At 38.8% G+C, this 15018-nt stretch overlaps 1 protein-coding gene across 1 annotated transcript in view; it reads left to right on the forward strand.

The window, feature by feature from the left end:
- Positions 1-15018, forward strand: part of plekha7b (pleckstrin homology domain containing, family A member 7b) — a 144245-nt gene that overhangs the window by 117021 nt on the left and 12206 nt on the right. The window contains exons 19-23 of the mRNA XM_053634731.1: positions 5339-5507; positions 5621-5772; positions 6309-6600; positions 6740-6831; positions 7841-8080. Coding sequence (XP_053490706.1) covers positions 5339-5507; positions 5621-5772; positions 6309-6600; positions 6740-6831; positions 7841-8080 — 945 coding nt within the window. The remainder of the gene's footprint in view (positions 1-5338; positions 5508-5620; positions 5773-6308; positions 6601-6739; positions 6832-7840; positions 8081-15018) is intronic.

Genomic DNA, 15018 nt, shown 5'->3' on the forward strand with positions numbered 1-15018 from the left:
TGTGTTATGAATGAATGAATGAATGTGTATTATGAATGAATGAATGTGTATTATGAATGAATGAATGTGTTATGAATGAATGAATGAATGTGTATTATGAATGAATGAATGTGTGTTATGAATGAATGAATGAATGAATGTGCATTATGAATGAATGAATGTGTGTTATGAATGAATGAATGTGTGTTATGAATGAATGTGTGTTATGAATGAATGAATGTGTGTTATGAATGAATGTGTATTATGAATGAATGTGTTATGAATGAATGAATGAATGTGTGTTATGAATGAATGAATGTGTATTATGAATGAATGTGTTATGAATGAATGAATGAATGTGTTATGAATGAATGAATGTGTGTTATGAATGAATGAATGAATGTGTGTTATGAATGAATGTGTATTATGAATGAATGAATGAATGTGTATTATGAATGAATGAATGTGTATTATGAATGAATGAATGAATGTGTATTATGAATGAATGAATGTGTGCTATGAATGAATGAATGTGTATTATGAATGAATGAATGTGTTATGAATGAATGTGTATTATGAATGAATGAATGTGTGTTATGAATGAATGTGTATTATGAATGAATGTGTTATGAATGAATGAATGAATGTGTTATGAATGAATGAATGTGTATTATGAATGAATGTGTGTTATGAATGAATGAATGAATGTGTGTTATGAATGAATGAATGTGTATTATGAATGAATGAATGAATGTGTATTATGAATGAATGAATGAATGTGTATTATAAATGAATGAATGTGTGTTATGAATGAATGAATGTGTATTATGAATGAATGAATGTGTGTTATGAATGAATGTGTATTATGAATGAATGAATGTGTGTTATGAATGAATGTGTATTATGAATGAATGTGTTATGAATGAATGAATGAATGTGTGTTATGAATGAATGAATGTGTATTATGAATGAATGTGTGTTATGAATGAATGAATGAATGTGTGTTATGAATGAATGAATGTGTATTATGAATGAATGTGTGTTATGAATGAATGAATGAATGTGTGTTATGAATGAATGAATGTGTATTATGAATGAATGAATGAATGTGTATTATGAATGAATGAATGTGTATTATGAATGAATGAATGAATGTGTATTATGAATGAATGAATGTGTATTATGAATGAATGAATGTGTTATGAATGAATGTGTATTATGAATGAATGAATGTGTGTTATGAATGAATGTGTATTATGAACGAATGTATTATGAATGAATTAATGTTATGAATGAATGAATTGATGTATGGAATGAATGAATGAATGAATGTGTAGTATGAATGAATGAATGTGTTATGAATGAATGAATGAATGTGTATTATGAATGAATGAATGTGTGTTATGAATGAATGAATGAATGAATGTGTATTATGAATGAATGTGTATTATGAATGAATGAATGTGTGTTATGAATGAATGAATGTGTGTTATGAATGAATGTGTATTATGAATGAATGAATGTGTGTTATGAATGAATGTGTATTATGAATGAATGTGTTATGAATGAATGAATGAATGTGTATTATGAATGAATGTGTGTTATGAATGAATGAATGAATGTGTTATGAATGAATGAATGTGTGTTATGAATGAATGAATTAATGTGTGTTATGAATGAATGAATGTGTATTATGAATGAATGAATGAATGTGTATTATGAATGAATGAATGTGTATTATGAATGAATGAATGAATGTGTGTTATGAATGAATGAATGTGTGCTATGAATGAATGAATGTGTGTTATGAATGAATGTGTATTATGAATGAATGAATGTGTGTTATGAATGAATGTGTATTATGAATGAATGTGTTATGAATGAATGAATGAATGTGTGTTATGAATGAATGAATGTGTATTATGAATGAATGTGTGTTATGAATGAATGAATGAATGTGTGTTATGAATGAATGAATGTGTATTATGAATGAATGTGTGTTATGAATGAATGAATGAATGTGTATTATGAATGAATGAATGAATGTGTATTATGAATGAATGTGTATTATGAATGAATGAATGAATGTGTATTATGAATGAATGAATGTGTGTTATGAATGAATGTGTATTATGAATGAATGAATGTGTGTTATGAATGAATGTGTATTATGAATGAATGTGTTATGAATGAATGAATGTGTGTTATGAATGAATGAATGTGTGTTATGAATGAATGAATGAATGTGTGTTATGAATGAATGAATGTGTATTATGAATGAATGTGTGTTATGAATGAATGAATGAATGTGTGTTATGAATGAATGAATGTGTATTATGAATGAATGAATGAATGTGTATTATGAATGAATGAATGTGTATTATGAATGAATGAATGTGTATTATGAATGAATGAATGTGTATTATGAATGAATGAATGTGTGTTATGAATGAATGTGTATTATGAATGAATGAATGTGTGTTATGAATGAATGTGTATTATGAATGAATGTGTGTTATGAATGAATGAATGTGTATTATGAATGAATGTGTGTTATGAATGAATGAATGAATGTGTGTTATGAATGAATGAATGTGTATTATGAATGAATGTGTGTTATGAATGAATGAATGAATGTGTGTTATGAATGAATGAATGTGTATTATGAATGAATGAATGAATGTGTATTATGAATGAATGAATGTGTATTATGAATGAATGAATGAATGTGTATTATGAATGAATGAATGTGTATTATGAATGAATGAATGTGTGTTATGAATGAATGAATGTGTATTATGAATGAATGAATGTGTGTTATGAATGAATGTGTATTATGAATGAATGAATGTGTGTTATGAATGAATGTGTATTATGAATGAATGTGTTATGAATGAATGAATGAATGTGTGTTATGAATGAATGAATGTGTATTATGAATGAATGTGTGTTATGAATGAATGAATGTGTGTTATGAATGAATGAATGTGTATTATGAATGAATGTGTGTTATGAATGAATGAATGAATGTGTGTTATGAATGAATGAATGTGTATTATGAATGAATGAATGAATGTGTATTATGAATGAATGAATGTGTATTATGAATGAATGAATGAATGTGTATTATGAATGAATGAATGTGTATTATGAATGAATGAATGTGTGTTATGAATGAATGAATGTGTATTATGAATGAATGAGTGTGTGTTATGAATGAATGTGTATTATGAATGAATGAATGTGTGTTATGAATGAATGTGTATTATGAATGAATGTGTTATGAATGAATGAATGAATGTGTGTTATGAATGAATGTGAATTATGAATGAATGTGTGTTATGAATGAATGAATGTGTGTTATGAATGAATGAATGTGTATTATGAATGAATGTGTGTTATGAATGAATGAATGAATGTGTGTTATGAATGAATGAATGTGTATTATGAATGAATGAATGAATGTGTATTATGAATGAATGTGTATTATGAATGAATGAATGAATGTGTATTATGAATGAATGAATGTGTATTATGCATGAATGAATGTGTATTATGCATGAATGAATGAATGAATGAATGTGTATTATGAATGAATGAATGTGTATTATGAATGAATGAATGTGTATTATGAATGAATGAATGTGTATTATGAATGAATGTGTATTATGAATGAATGAATGTGTATTATGAATGAATGAATGTGTATTATGAATGAATGAATGTGTATTATGCATGAATGAATGTGTATTATGAATGAATGAATGTGTATTATGCATGAATGAATGGGTATTATGAATGAATGAATGTGTGTTATGAATGAATGAATGAATGTGTATTATGCATGAATGAATGTGTATTATGAATGAATGTGTATTATGAATGAATGAATGTGTATTATGAATGAATGGATGTGTATTATGCATGAATGAATGAATGAATGTGTATTATGAATGAATGGATGTGTATTATGAATGAATGGATGGATGTGTATTATGAATGAATGAATGGGTATTATGAATGAATGAATGTGTATTATGAATGAATGTGTATTATGCATGAATGAATGAATGTGTATTATGAATGAATGAATGAATGTGTATTATGCATGAATGAATGGGTATTATGAATGAATGAATGTGTGTTATGAATGAATGTGTATTATGAATGAATGAATGTGTATTATGAATGAATGAATGTGTATTATGAATGAATGTGTATTATGAATGAATGAATGAATGGGTATAATGAATGAATGTGTATTATGAATGAATGAATGTGTATTATGAATGAATGAATGAATGTGTATTATGAATGAATGAATGTGTATTATGAATGAATGAATGTGTATTATGAATGAATGAATGAATGTGTATTATGAATAAATGAATGTGTATTATGAATGAATGAATGTGTATTATGCATGAATGAATGAATGAATGAATGAATGTGTATTAATGTGCTAGGTCTTAAACAAAAGGTTACATGTAAGCCATCCTTCTATCTAAAGCACGCTGTTAACAGACTACATTGTGTGGAAGAATTGTTTACTGTGAATATTATTAATAATAAATGTAGTTATTTATTAAAAACGGGATTTTATCATATTGTTTTCTCACTGTTTTATAAAAGCTGTAAGCCGCTCAAGACCGTGCTTCTCAGTGATTTGATACTTTATACCTGTGATAAATCAGTGCAATGCACAGACCATAATAATCACGCTAGGACACGTTTCCATGGAGCGTAGAAAGAAAGAAAGGATTTAACTTTGCTTTAAAATAGTGAGCAGAAGAAAAAAATTCATCAGTTATAGAAGCTGGGGCAGCGATACTGCATGAAACAGTTCTTCCTTTTTCTCTCCTCTTTTACCCGCCTTTCTTTCCCTTGTTCCTCTTTTCCCCCACCCTCTTCTTCTTCTTCTTTCTTTTTCTTTCTTTCATTTATGGCCTCACTTTCTTCTTTTTCTTGCCATTTTCCTCTCCCTTTTTTACCCATCCCTTCTTTCTTTCTTTCTTTCTTTAATTTCCTTCCTTCCTTCGGTCCTTCCCTTTCTCTCTCTATTTTTACCTACCCCTTTCTTCTTCTTGTTTTTCTTCATACTCCTCTTTCTTTCTTTGTTTCTTTCTTTCTTTCCTCCTTTCCTTCCTCCCATCCCTTTCTCTCTCCCTTTTTACCCACCCCTTTCTCTCTCCCTTTTTACCCACCCTTTTCCGTTTTATAAATCAGCGTAATTCCTCTCAATTTTTGTTTTTAGCACCACAGTGCTATCATTCTGTCCAAATATGAAGTGTAGAGGTGCCAATAATTTTCAGGTGTTTTTACAGGAAATAAAAGTTTTTTTTGCGTCTGTCCCTCTCAGCGGGAGAAAAGCCAGCTGCGGAAGGAGCTGTGGCGGATCGAGGACGTGATGGCGGGTCTGAGCTCCAGCAAAGCAAACTACAAAATCATCGTGGACTCTGTGCAGAACCCAGGTGAGCGCGGGGCAGTCCCCCCTGTCATCGCCCCCACGCACCGGAGCCACGCCCGAGGTACTCACACCCGTCTCTCATATATACTGTAGCGTTCAGCTGAGTGTGCCTGTGTTCACTGGTGCTGCGTGTGTGCGTGTGTGTGTGCGTGTGCGTGTGTGTGTGTGAGGCAGAGAGGAAACTTGTGCCTTCGGCGTTGTCTCCATCTGTGCCTTCGATCCTGGTGGGAGACCCGAAACCGGTCCATTCGAGTCCTCAGCTCAGTCCAGTGCAGCCCAGCGTTCAGACCTTCCAGTTCTCCCAGTCTCTCCACAAGCCAGTATGGGTAAGAAACCTCCACGTCCTGTCACTCGAGTGTGTATTCATGGTGTAACACTGGTATTTGTTCATGTTGGTTAAGCTCGTGAATGAAGGAATGTGCACTTCCTGTAACTATAACAACGCAGTTACTACTTCCGGCCTCCGGGTGTACAGCAGCTCGTTAGCTAGCTAGCTAGAGACAATAAAGATTTGTAACCGTCCGATTTGTTTCCTGTCTGCTGAAATGTCTCTAACGTGACGTGTCATAAAACTCATATTCACTCATGAGACAAGACGCGCCAAATTTTCGCGGACACTCTGATTGGTCGGTGCGTGTGAGGTGTGTTAACTGGGGGGAAAAAAAAATCAAAAGGCAAAAGGAACAAGAGGAGCTGATTTGATCGGATATCACAATAGCACGACTAACCACACCTCTTGATTATGTGTTGGTGTTAGCTCCGCCTTCTTTTTTATCGATGTTAATTACGTGTTAATTGACGTATCGCTGCATCGGTTGCTGATCAGATCAGATCTCTGAAGGCTTGTTCGGACTCTTTCCAGGCTGAAGAAGACGCCCCACCCAGACCTCCCCTCCCCCACCTCTACAGTCCAGATGACCACCCTCCGGCCGTCCCACCCCTTCCCAAGGAGACCTCCGTCATCCGCCACACGTCCGTCCGTGGCCTCAAGCGTCAATCCGACGAGCGCAAACGTGACCGCGAGATTGGACAGTACCCCAACGGAGACAAGGTGGAACTGCGGGCGTTCCTCAGTGAACCCGAACTTCTGGGTGTCACGGGACAGATGAGTGGTTTGGGGCAAGATGGAGGCTACCAGACCTTACCAAGCAGAGGTAACGTTAATGTGCCATGCCTGTTGCCGTGGTGATGAGCAGGAGTTTGGATTTTGATAGGTTCTCCAAGGTCAGAGCGAGAACGCTGTATAAAGTGTGCACAGGTGCTGGTTAAACTCGTTTCTGATCTCATCACCAGGTGTGACAGGTTCTTCATCCAGACTCCATCAGTCCACAAACATCTCCTCCTACGTCACCCTGAGAAGAGGAACCGACACGTCCAGCTTAAAGGTACAGTACAACTCCAAACTGGTACTACCTTGAAGGAGCACAGACCATAATAATCACGCTAGGACACGTTTCCGTGGAGCTTAGAAAGAAAGAAAGGATTTAAATTTGGTTTAAAATAGTGAGCAGAAGAAAAAAATTCATCAGATATAGAAGCTGGGCCAGTGATACTGCATGAAACAGTTCTTTTTACCCACCTTTCTTTCCTTTTTTCTGTTTTCCCCCACCCTCTCCTTCTTCTTCTTCTATTTCTTCTTTTCTTCTTTCTTTCGCCATTACTTCCTTCGTTTTTTCTTTTCCTTTCCCTCTCCCTTTTTACCGGTCCTTTTCTTTCTTTTTTTCTTACTTTCTTTCTTTTTTCATTTCCTTCCTTCCTTCCCTTTGTCTCTCCTGTTTTTTACCCACCCTTCTTTCCCTTCTTTCCCTTGTTTGTCTTTTCTTCCACCCTCTCTTTCTTTCTTTCTTTCTTTCTTTCATTTCCATCCTTACTTCCTTCTTTTTTCTTTCCATTTCCCTCTCCCTTTTTTACCCACCCTTTTCTTCTTTTTTTCCTTCTTTCTTCTTTTTTTCATTTCCTTCCTTCCTTCCTTCCCTGCCTTTCTGTCTCCCTTTTTTACCCACCCTTTTCTTCTTCTTTCTTTCTTTCTTTCTTTCTTTCTTTCTTTTTTCTTTTTCTTCCTTCCTTCCATTTCCCTCTCAATTTTACCCACCCCTTTCTTCTTCTTCTTCTACTTCTTGTTCTTCTTGTTCTTTTTCTTCTTTCTTTCAATTCCGGCCTTACTTCCTTCTTTTTTCTTTCCATTTCCCTCTCCCTTTTTACCCGACCTCTCTTTGTTTCTTCCCTCCTTCCTTCATTCCTTCCCTTTCTCTCTCCCTTTTACCCACCCTGTTCTACTTCTTCTTCGACTTCCTCCTCATTCTTTCTTTCTTTCTTCGTTTTTCATTTCCTTCCTTCCCTTTTTCTCACCTTTTTTCCATTTCATACCCCCCCCCCCCCCCACACATTGACCAGGAGAGACCAAAGAGTGCCTTGGAGCGTCTGTACTCGTCCGAAGTGCCGCTGCAGCAGCAGCAGCAGCAGCAGCGAGGTCGCATGAGCGCTGACGAGCAGCTGGAGAGGATGAAGCGCCACCAGAAGGCGCTGGTGCGAGAACGCAAGCGCACCCTGAGCCAGGGCGAGCGCCAGGCCTCTTCATCTCGCCCTCCTTCCTCCTCCTCCTCCTCACGGCCCGTTTCCGCAGACCTGGGATCAGTACGTTAGAGCTCAGCTCCTTATCACACAAACCACATGAACGCCTTGTGATATTTAGCAATAAAATGCTAATCTGCTTAGCATTTAGCTTTAGCATAACCAGTGAGTGACTGAAGTAGAGGCTTTAGCAGGTGAGTGAGTGTTTCGGGGAAGTGTCAGAGACAGGAAATGAGGTCAGCAAGAGGATGGAAAGGGCTTAAGAGGACGGAGTTATGAATGTTGTGAATGTAGACAGGAGAAACGAGGGATGTGCCGAGGTCTTCTGCGCACGGAATTAAAGAAGAAAACGAGCGCCTTGATTTTCACGATGCTAATGAACAACAAAGCGCTCTCGCCTGTGAGGGGTGTAATTATTTACTGATTTAACGATTTCATTCAACACAAAGCACAGCTACTAATGATGACCTGTTTAAATCATAACATCGTTTGTTATAACGAGTTTAACAACGTGATTCTGCGCTTCAACTGTGGTGTACAGCTAAACCAATCACACGCAGCACATGGAACACGTGTGTGTGTGTGTGTGTGTGTGTGTGTGTGTGTGTGTGTGTGCTCGCTCCTGAAGGATTGTGGGATTGTAGGATGAGTTGGGGTCTGATGTTTTGTCAGAGGGCCGACAGTTATACAGGAACATAGTGGGGTTTTTTTTTTATCCTGATGAGAAAAAGAAAGAAAGAAAGAAAGAAAGAAGCATTGTAAATAACAAGAAACAAGAAGAGAAAGAAAAAAAAAGAATAAGAAAAATATGAAGAGAAAAAGAGGAGCAAGAAAAAGAACACGGAAAAGAAAGAAATATTGTACGGATCCAGAAATAGCGAAAGGAAGAAAGAAAGAAAGAAAGAAAGAAATGAACAAAGAGAAGAGAAAGGAAATAAAGAAATAAAAGAAGAGCAAGAAAAAGAAAGAAAGATTGTAAGGAAGAAGAAATAGAAAATGAAAGCAAGAAAGGAACAAAGAAAGAACGGGAAAAAAATCATTGTAAAGAACGACTGAAAGAAAAGATGAAAGCAGGCAAAAAAAGAGTTACATTTATTGTTCTTTACTGTGATCTTTCTTTCTTTCCTTCCTGCTTCTCGTTGCTTTTGTTCTCGCTCTGTTTGTGATGATGTAAATAGAGATTAAGGTGATTGAGAGATTAAAATATTTCTTTAATTCCTGGAATGTTTATTTTACTCCTGTGCTAACTGAGCTAAGCGCTAATGCCCTGCTCAGGAAGGGTTCCACACCCTGCTAACTGAGGGTTCTAGTCAGAGGGTTCCAGTCACAAATCATCAGCTTTTAGATGTCCGGAATGCATCAGCTGCTACAGTGAGCTAACTCCAATAAAACTACAACATGAGGAGCGTTAGCTGTGTCTGCTTCGGCCTCATTGTGCTTACGTCATCCACCGCGCTCCATTTTATTCCCACATCATCCACCGCGCTCCATTTTATTCCCACATCATCCACCGCGCTCCATTTTATTCCTACATCATCCACCGCGCTCCATTTTATTCCCACGTCATCCACCATGTTCCATTTTATTCCCACATCATCCACCGCGCTCCATTTTATTCCCACATCATCCACCATGTTCCATTTTATTCCCACGTCATCCACCGCGCTCCATTTTATTCCCACGTCATCCACCGCGCTCCATTTTATTCCCACGTCATCCACCGCGCTCCATTTTATCCCCACGTCATCCACCGCGCTCCATTTTATTCCCACGTCATCCACCGCGCTCCATTTTATTCCCACGTCATCCACCGCGCTCCATTTTATTCCCACGTCATCCACCGCGCTCCATTTTATTCCCACGTCATCCACCATGTTCCATTTTATTCCCACATCATCCACCGCGCTCCATTTTATTCCCACATCATCCACCATGTTCCATTTTATTCCCACGTCATCCACCGCGCTCCATTTTATTCCCACGTCATCCACCATGTTCCATTTTATTCCCACATCATCCACCGCGCTCCATTTTATTCCCACATCATCCACCATGCTCCATTTTATTCCTACATCATCCACCGCGCTCCATTTTATTCCCACGTCATCCACCGCGCTCCATTTTATCCCCACGTCATCCACCGCGCTCCATTTTATTCCCACGTCATCCACCGCGCTCCATTTTATTCCTACATCATCCACCGCGCTCCATTTTATTCCCACATCATCCACCATGTTCCATTTTATTCCCACATCATCCACCATGTTCCATTTTATTCCCACATCATCCACCATGTTCCATTTTATTCCCACGTCATCCACCGCACTCCATTTTATTCCCACGTCATCCACCGCGCTCCATTTTATTCCCACATCATCCACCGCTCTCCATTTTATTCCCACATCATCCACCGCGCTCCATTTTATTCCTACATCATCCACCGCGCTCCATTTTATTCCCCCATCATCCACCATGTTCCATTTTATTCCCACATCATCCACCGCGCTCCATTTTATTCCCACGTCATCCACCGCGCTCCATTTTATTCCCACGTCATCCACCGCGCTCCATTTTATCCCCACGTCATCCACCGCGCTCCATTTTATTCCCACGTCATCCACCGCGCTCCATTTTATTCCCACGTCATCCACCGCGCTCCATTTTATTCCCACGTCATCCACCGCGCTCCATTTTATTCCCACGTCATCCACCATGTTCCATTTTATTCCCACATCATCCACCGCGCTCCATTTTATTCCCACATCATCCACCATGTTCCATTTTATTCCCACGTCATCCACCGCGCTCCATTTTATTCCCACGTCATCCACCATGTTCCATTTTATTCCCACATCATCCACCGCGCTCCATTTTATTCCCACATCATCCACCATGCTCCATTTTATTCCTACATCATCCACCGCGCTCCATTTTATTCCCACGTCATCCACCGCGCTCCATTTTATCCCCACGTCATCCACCGCGCTCCATTTTATTCCCACGTCATCCACCGCGCTCCATTTTATTCCTACATCATCCACCGCGCTCCATTTTATTCCCACATCATCCACCATGTTCCATTTTATTCCCACATCATCCACCATGTTCCATTTTATTCCCACATCATCCACCATGTTCCATTTTATTCCCACGTCATCCACCGCACTCCATTTTATTCCCACGTCATCCACCGCGCTCCATTTTATTCCCACATCATCCACCGCTCTCCATTTTATTCCCACATCATCCACCGCGCTCCATTTTATTCCTACATCATCCACCGCGCTCCATTTTATTCCCCCATCATCCACCATGTTCCATTTTATTCCCACATCATCCACCGCGCTCCATTTTATTCCCACATCATCCACCATGTTCCATTTTATTCCCACATCATCCACCGCGCTCCATTTTATTCCCACGTCATCCACCGCGCTCCATTTTATTCCCACATCATCCACCGCGCTCCATTTTATTCCCACGTCATCCACCGCGCTCCATTTTATTCCCACGTCATCCACCGCGCTCCATTTTATTCCTACATCATCCACCGCGCTCCATTTTATTCCCACATCATCCACCATGTTCCATTTTATTCCCACATCATCCACCATGTTCCATTTTATTCCCACATCATCCACCGCGCTCCATTTTATTCCCACATCATCCACCATGTTCCATTTTATTCCCACATCATCCACCGCGCTCCATTTTATTCCCACGTCATCCACCGCGCTCCATTTTATTCCCACATCATCCACCGCGCTCCATTTTATTCCCACGTCATCCACCATGCTCCATTTTATTCCCACGTCATCCACCGCGCTCCATTTTATTCCCACATCATCCACCGCGCTCCATTTTATTCCCATGTCATGCACCGCGCTCCATTTTATTCCTACATCATCCACCATGCTCCATTTTATTCCCACATCATCCACCGCGCTCCATTTTATTCCCACATCATCCACCATGTTCCATTTTATTCCTACATCATCCACCGCGCTCCATTTTATTCCTACATCATCCACCGCGCTCCATTTTATTCCCACATCATCCACCGCGCTCCATTTTATTCCCACATCATCCACCGCGCTCCATTTTATTCCTACATCATCCACCGCGCTCCATTTTATTCCCACATCATCCACCATGTTCCATTTTATTCCCACATCATCCACCGCGCTCCATTTTATTCCCACATCATCCACCATGTTCCATTTTATTCCCACATCATCCACCATGTTCCATTTTATTCCCACATCATCCACCGCGCTCCATTTTATTCCCACATCATCCACCATGTTCCATTTTATTCCCACATCATCCACCATGTTCCATTTTATTCCCACATCATCCACCGCGCTCCATTTTATTCCCACATCATCCACCATGTTCCATTTTATTCCCACATCATCCACCGCGCTCCATTTTATTCCCATGTCATGCACCGCGCTCCATTTTATTCCCACATCATCCACCGCGCTCCATTTTATTCCTACATCATCCACCATGCTCCATTTTATTCCCACATCATCCACCGCGCTCCATTTTATTCCCACATCATCCACCATGCTCCATTTTATTCCCACATCATCCACCGCGCTCCATTTTATTCCCACGTCATCCACCGCGCTCCATTTTATTCCCACATCATCCACCGCGCTCCATTTTATTCCCACGTCATCCACCATGTTCCATTTTATTCCTACATCATCCACCGCGCTCCATTTTATTCCTACATCATCCACCGCGCTCCATTTTATTCCCACATCATCCACCATGCTCCATTTTATTCCCACATCATCCACCGCGCTCCATTTTATTCCCACATCATCCACCATGTTCCATTTTATTCCTACATCATCCACCGCGCTCCATTTTATTCCTACATCATCCACCGCGCTCCATTTTATTCCTACATCATCCACCGAGCTCCATTTTATTCCCACATCATCCATGAGGCTTCATTATACATGATTAATCTCTGCTTTATAATCAGAATGTTCCAGAACGCTGAATGAGATTTGCATGCTAATAATAATCACACTTTTCACCGTACTAATCACCGTGATCGTTTATTTATTCACAGACTCACCACAGGCCTTGATTTATTAATTAATGTCTCGTTTTTCATTTCAGACATTTTTTCATTATTATTTGTCATGTATGCAGCACTACGAACACAATGACACCTGGATATGTATAGTGCTGTGCTGTACATATATCTATAAGCTTTCTTTCTTTCTTCCTTTCTTTCTTTCTTTCTTTCTTCCTTTCTTTCTTTCTTTCTTTTTCTCCTCACTCTCTTTTATTTTTGTATTGTTCATTTGTATTTTCTTCCTTCCTTTTTCTTCTTTCTTTCATTCTTGTTTTTTTACAGTGACTCTGTCTTTTGATTTTTTATTTACTTTGCTCAGTAGAACAACTTCTTTTATTTCTTTCTTAAATTCTTGACTTTTCCCTAGCTTCATTTTCTTTGTTGTTTTTATTTCCTTCCTTTTTTCCCTAGAAAGTATGAAAGTATAAAAAGAAAGAAAGAATGAAAGAAGACTGAAGGATTAAAGAAATAAACAGAAGAGTTTTTCTTTCTTTCTTTCTTTCTTTCTTTCTTTCTTTTTCTCCCCTTTTTCATTCGTATTTTCTTCCTTCCTTTTTCTTCTTTCTTTCATTCTTGTTTTTTTAAAACTACCCTTTCTTTAGATTTTTTTTGTGTTTTTTAAAACATTTATTTCTTTGTTCAGTAGTCTTTCTTTCTTTCTTTATCTCTGTCTTTCTTTGTTCTTCTTTTATTTCAATCTGAATTTCTTGACTTTCCCCCACCTTATTTTTATTTCCTTCCTTTTTTTTTCATCCTAGAAAGAAAGTATCAAAGTATAAAAAAAGAAAGAAAAAGGATTGAAGGAACAAAGAAATAAAAGTTTTTCTTCCTTCCTTCCTTCCTTCCACCTCTACAGTGTCATCATCATTTTTTGTTTATGAAGAGAAACAAAGCGTCGTTTGTAAATCAGTTGCATGATTATTTTTCTGATGTAGATGTTTGCATGCGAAAAAAATGGAATGATAATAAAAAAAAATATGCTAATAAATGGGCATGGTGTCATTAATATATCAGTGTGTGTGTGTGTGTGTACGGCGTGCTGCGTTGTCTGCGTGCTGTTTTCCTTTTTTTTACTCCTCAGTAAGCACAATGAGGCCGTGTCCCATGGGTTGTGTCCCGTGTCCCATGGGTCGTGTCCCGTGTCCCATGGGTCGTGTCCCATGGGTCGTGTCCCGTGTCCCGTGTCCCATGGGGCGTGTATGTTCTCCTGTAGCAGTGATGCACGTTGTGGTTTTCTGGCGCTTGTGAAACACTTCCTGTTTCCTCTGAATGCTGTGTGTGTTTTTCTTTTCTCTTCTTTAACGTATTTCTGTGGATTGTAAACGGATCATTCGTTCTACATCACAAACTGACCTTTTATGTACAGTACACGCATTCTCATTAAAGACAAGAGCGTGGTGTTTAAACTCCGGTCCCTACATGGACAACTCGCCGCGTCTGTGTTTATCAGCTCCAAACTGTTTATTAAACTATTTGTTCTCGTAATGCATGAAACACGCACACGCACACACACACACACACACCCACTCACGCTCGCGCACACACACACACGTGCGTACACACACACACACACACACACACACACACACACACCTGGACTGCAGAAGAATCCCTCAGGCCCAGTGTGTATTGAAATGACATGGTGAAGTGTTGTGTGTATCTCAGGCTGAATTGTTTACTAAAGCAACAGATTTTCCTTCTTCCACTGAATAAAACACTCCCCACCCCGTCACTGTCCCGCTGCAGCTGAATAAAACACTCCCCACCCCGTCACTGTCCCGCTGCAGAATAAAACACTCCCCACCCCGTCACTGTCCCGCTGCAGCTGAATAAAACACTCCCCACCCCGTCACTGTCCCGCTGCAGAATAAAACACTCCCCACCCCGTCACTGTCCCGCT

The sequence above is a fragment of the Ictalurus furcatus genome, chromosome 10 (genome assembly GCF_023375685.1).
Source record: "Ictalurus furcatus strain D&B chromosome 10, Billie_1.0, whole genome shotgun sequence".
In the NCBI taxonomy this organism is placed as follows: domain Eukaryota; kingdom Metazoa; phylum Chordata; class Actinopteri; order Siluriformes; family Ictaluridae; genus Ictalurus; species Ictalurus furcatus.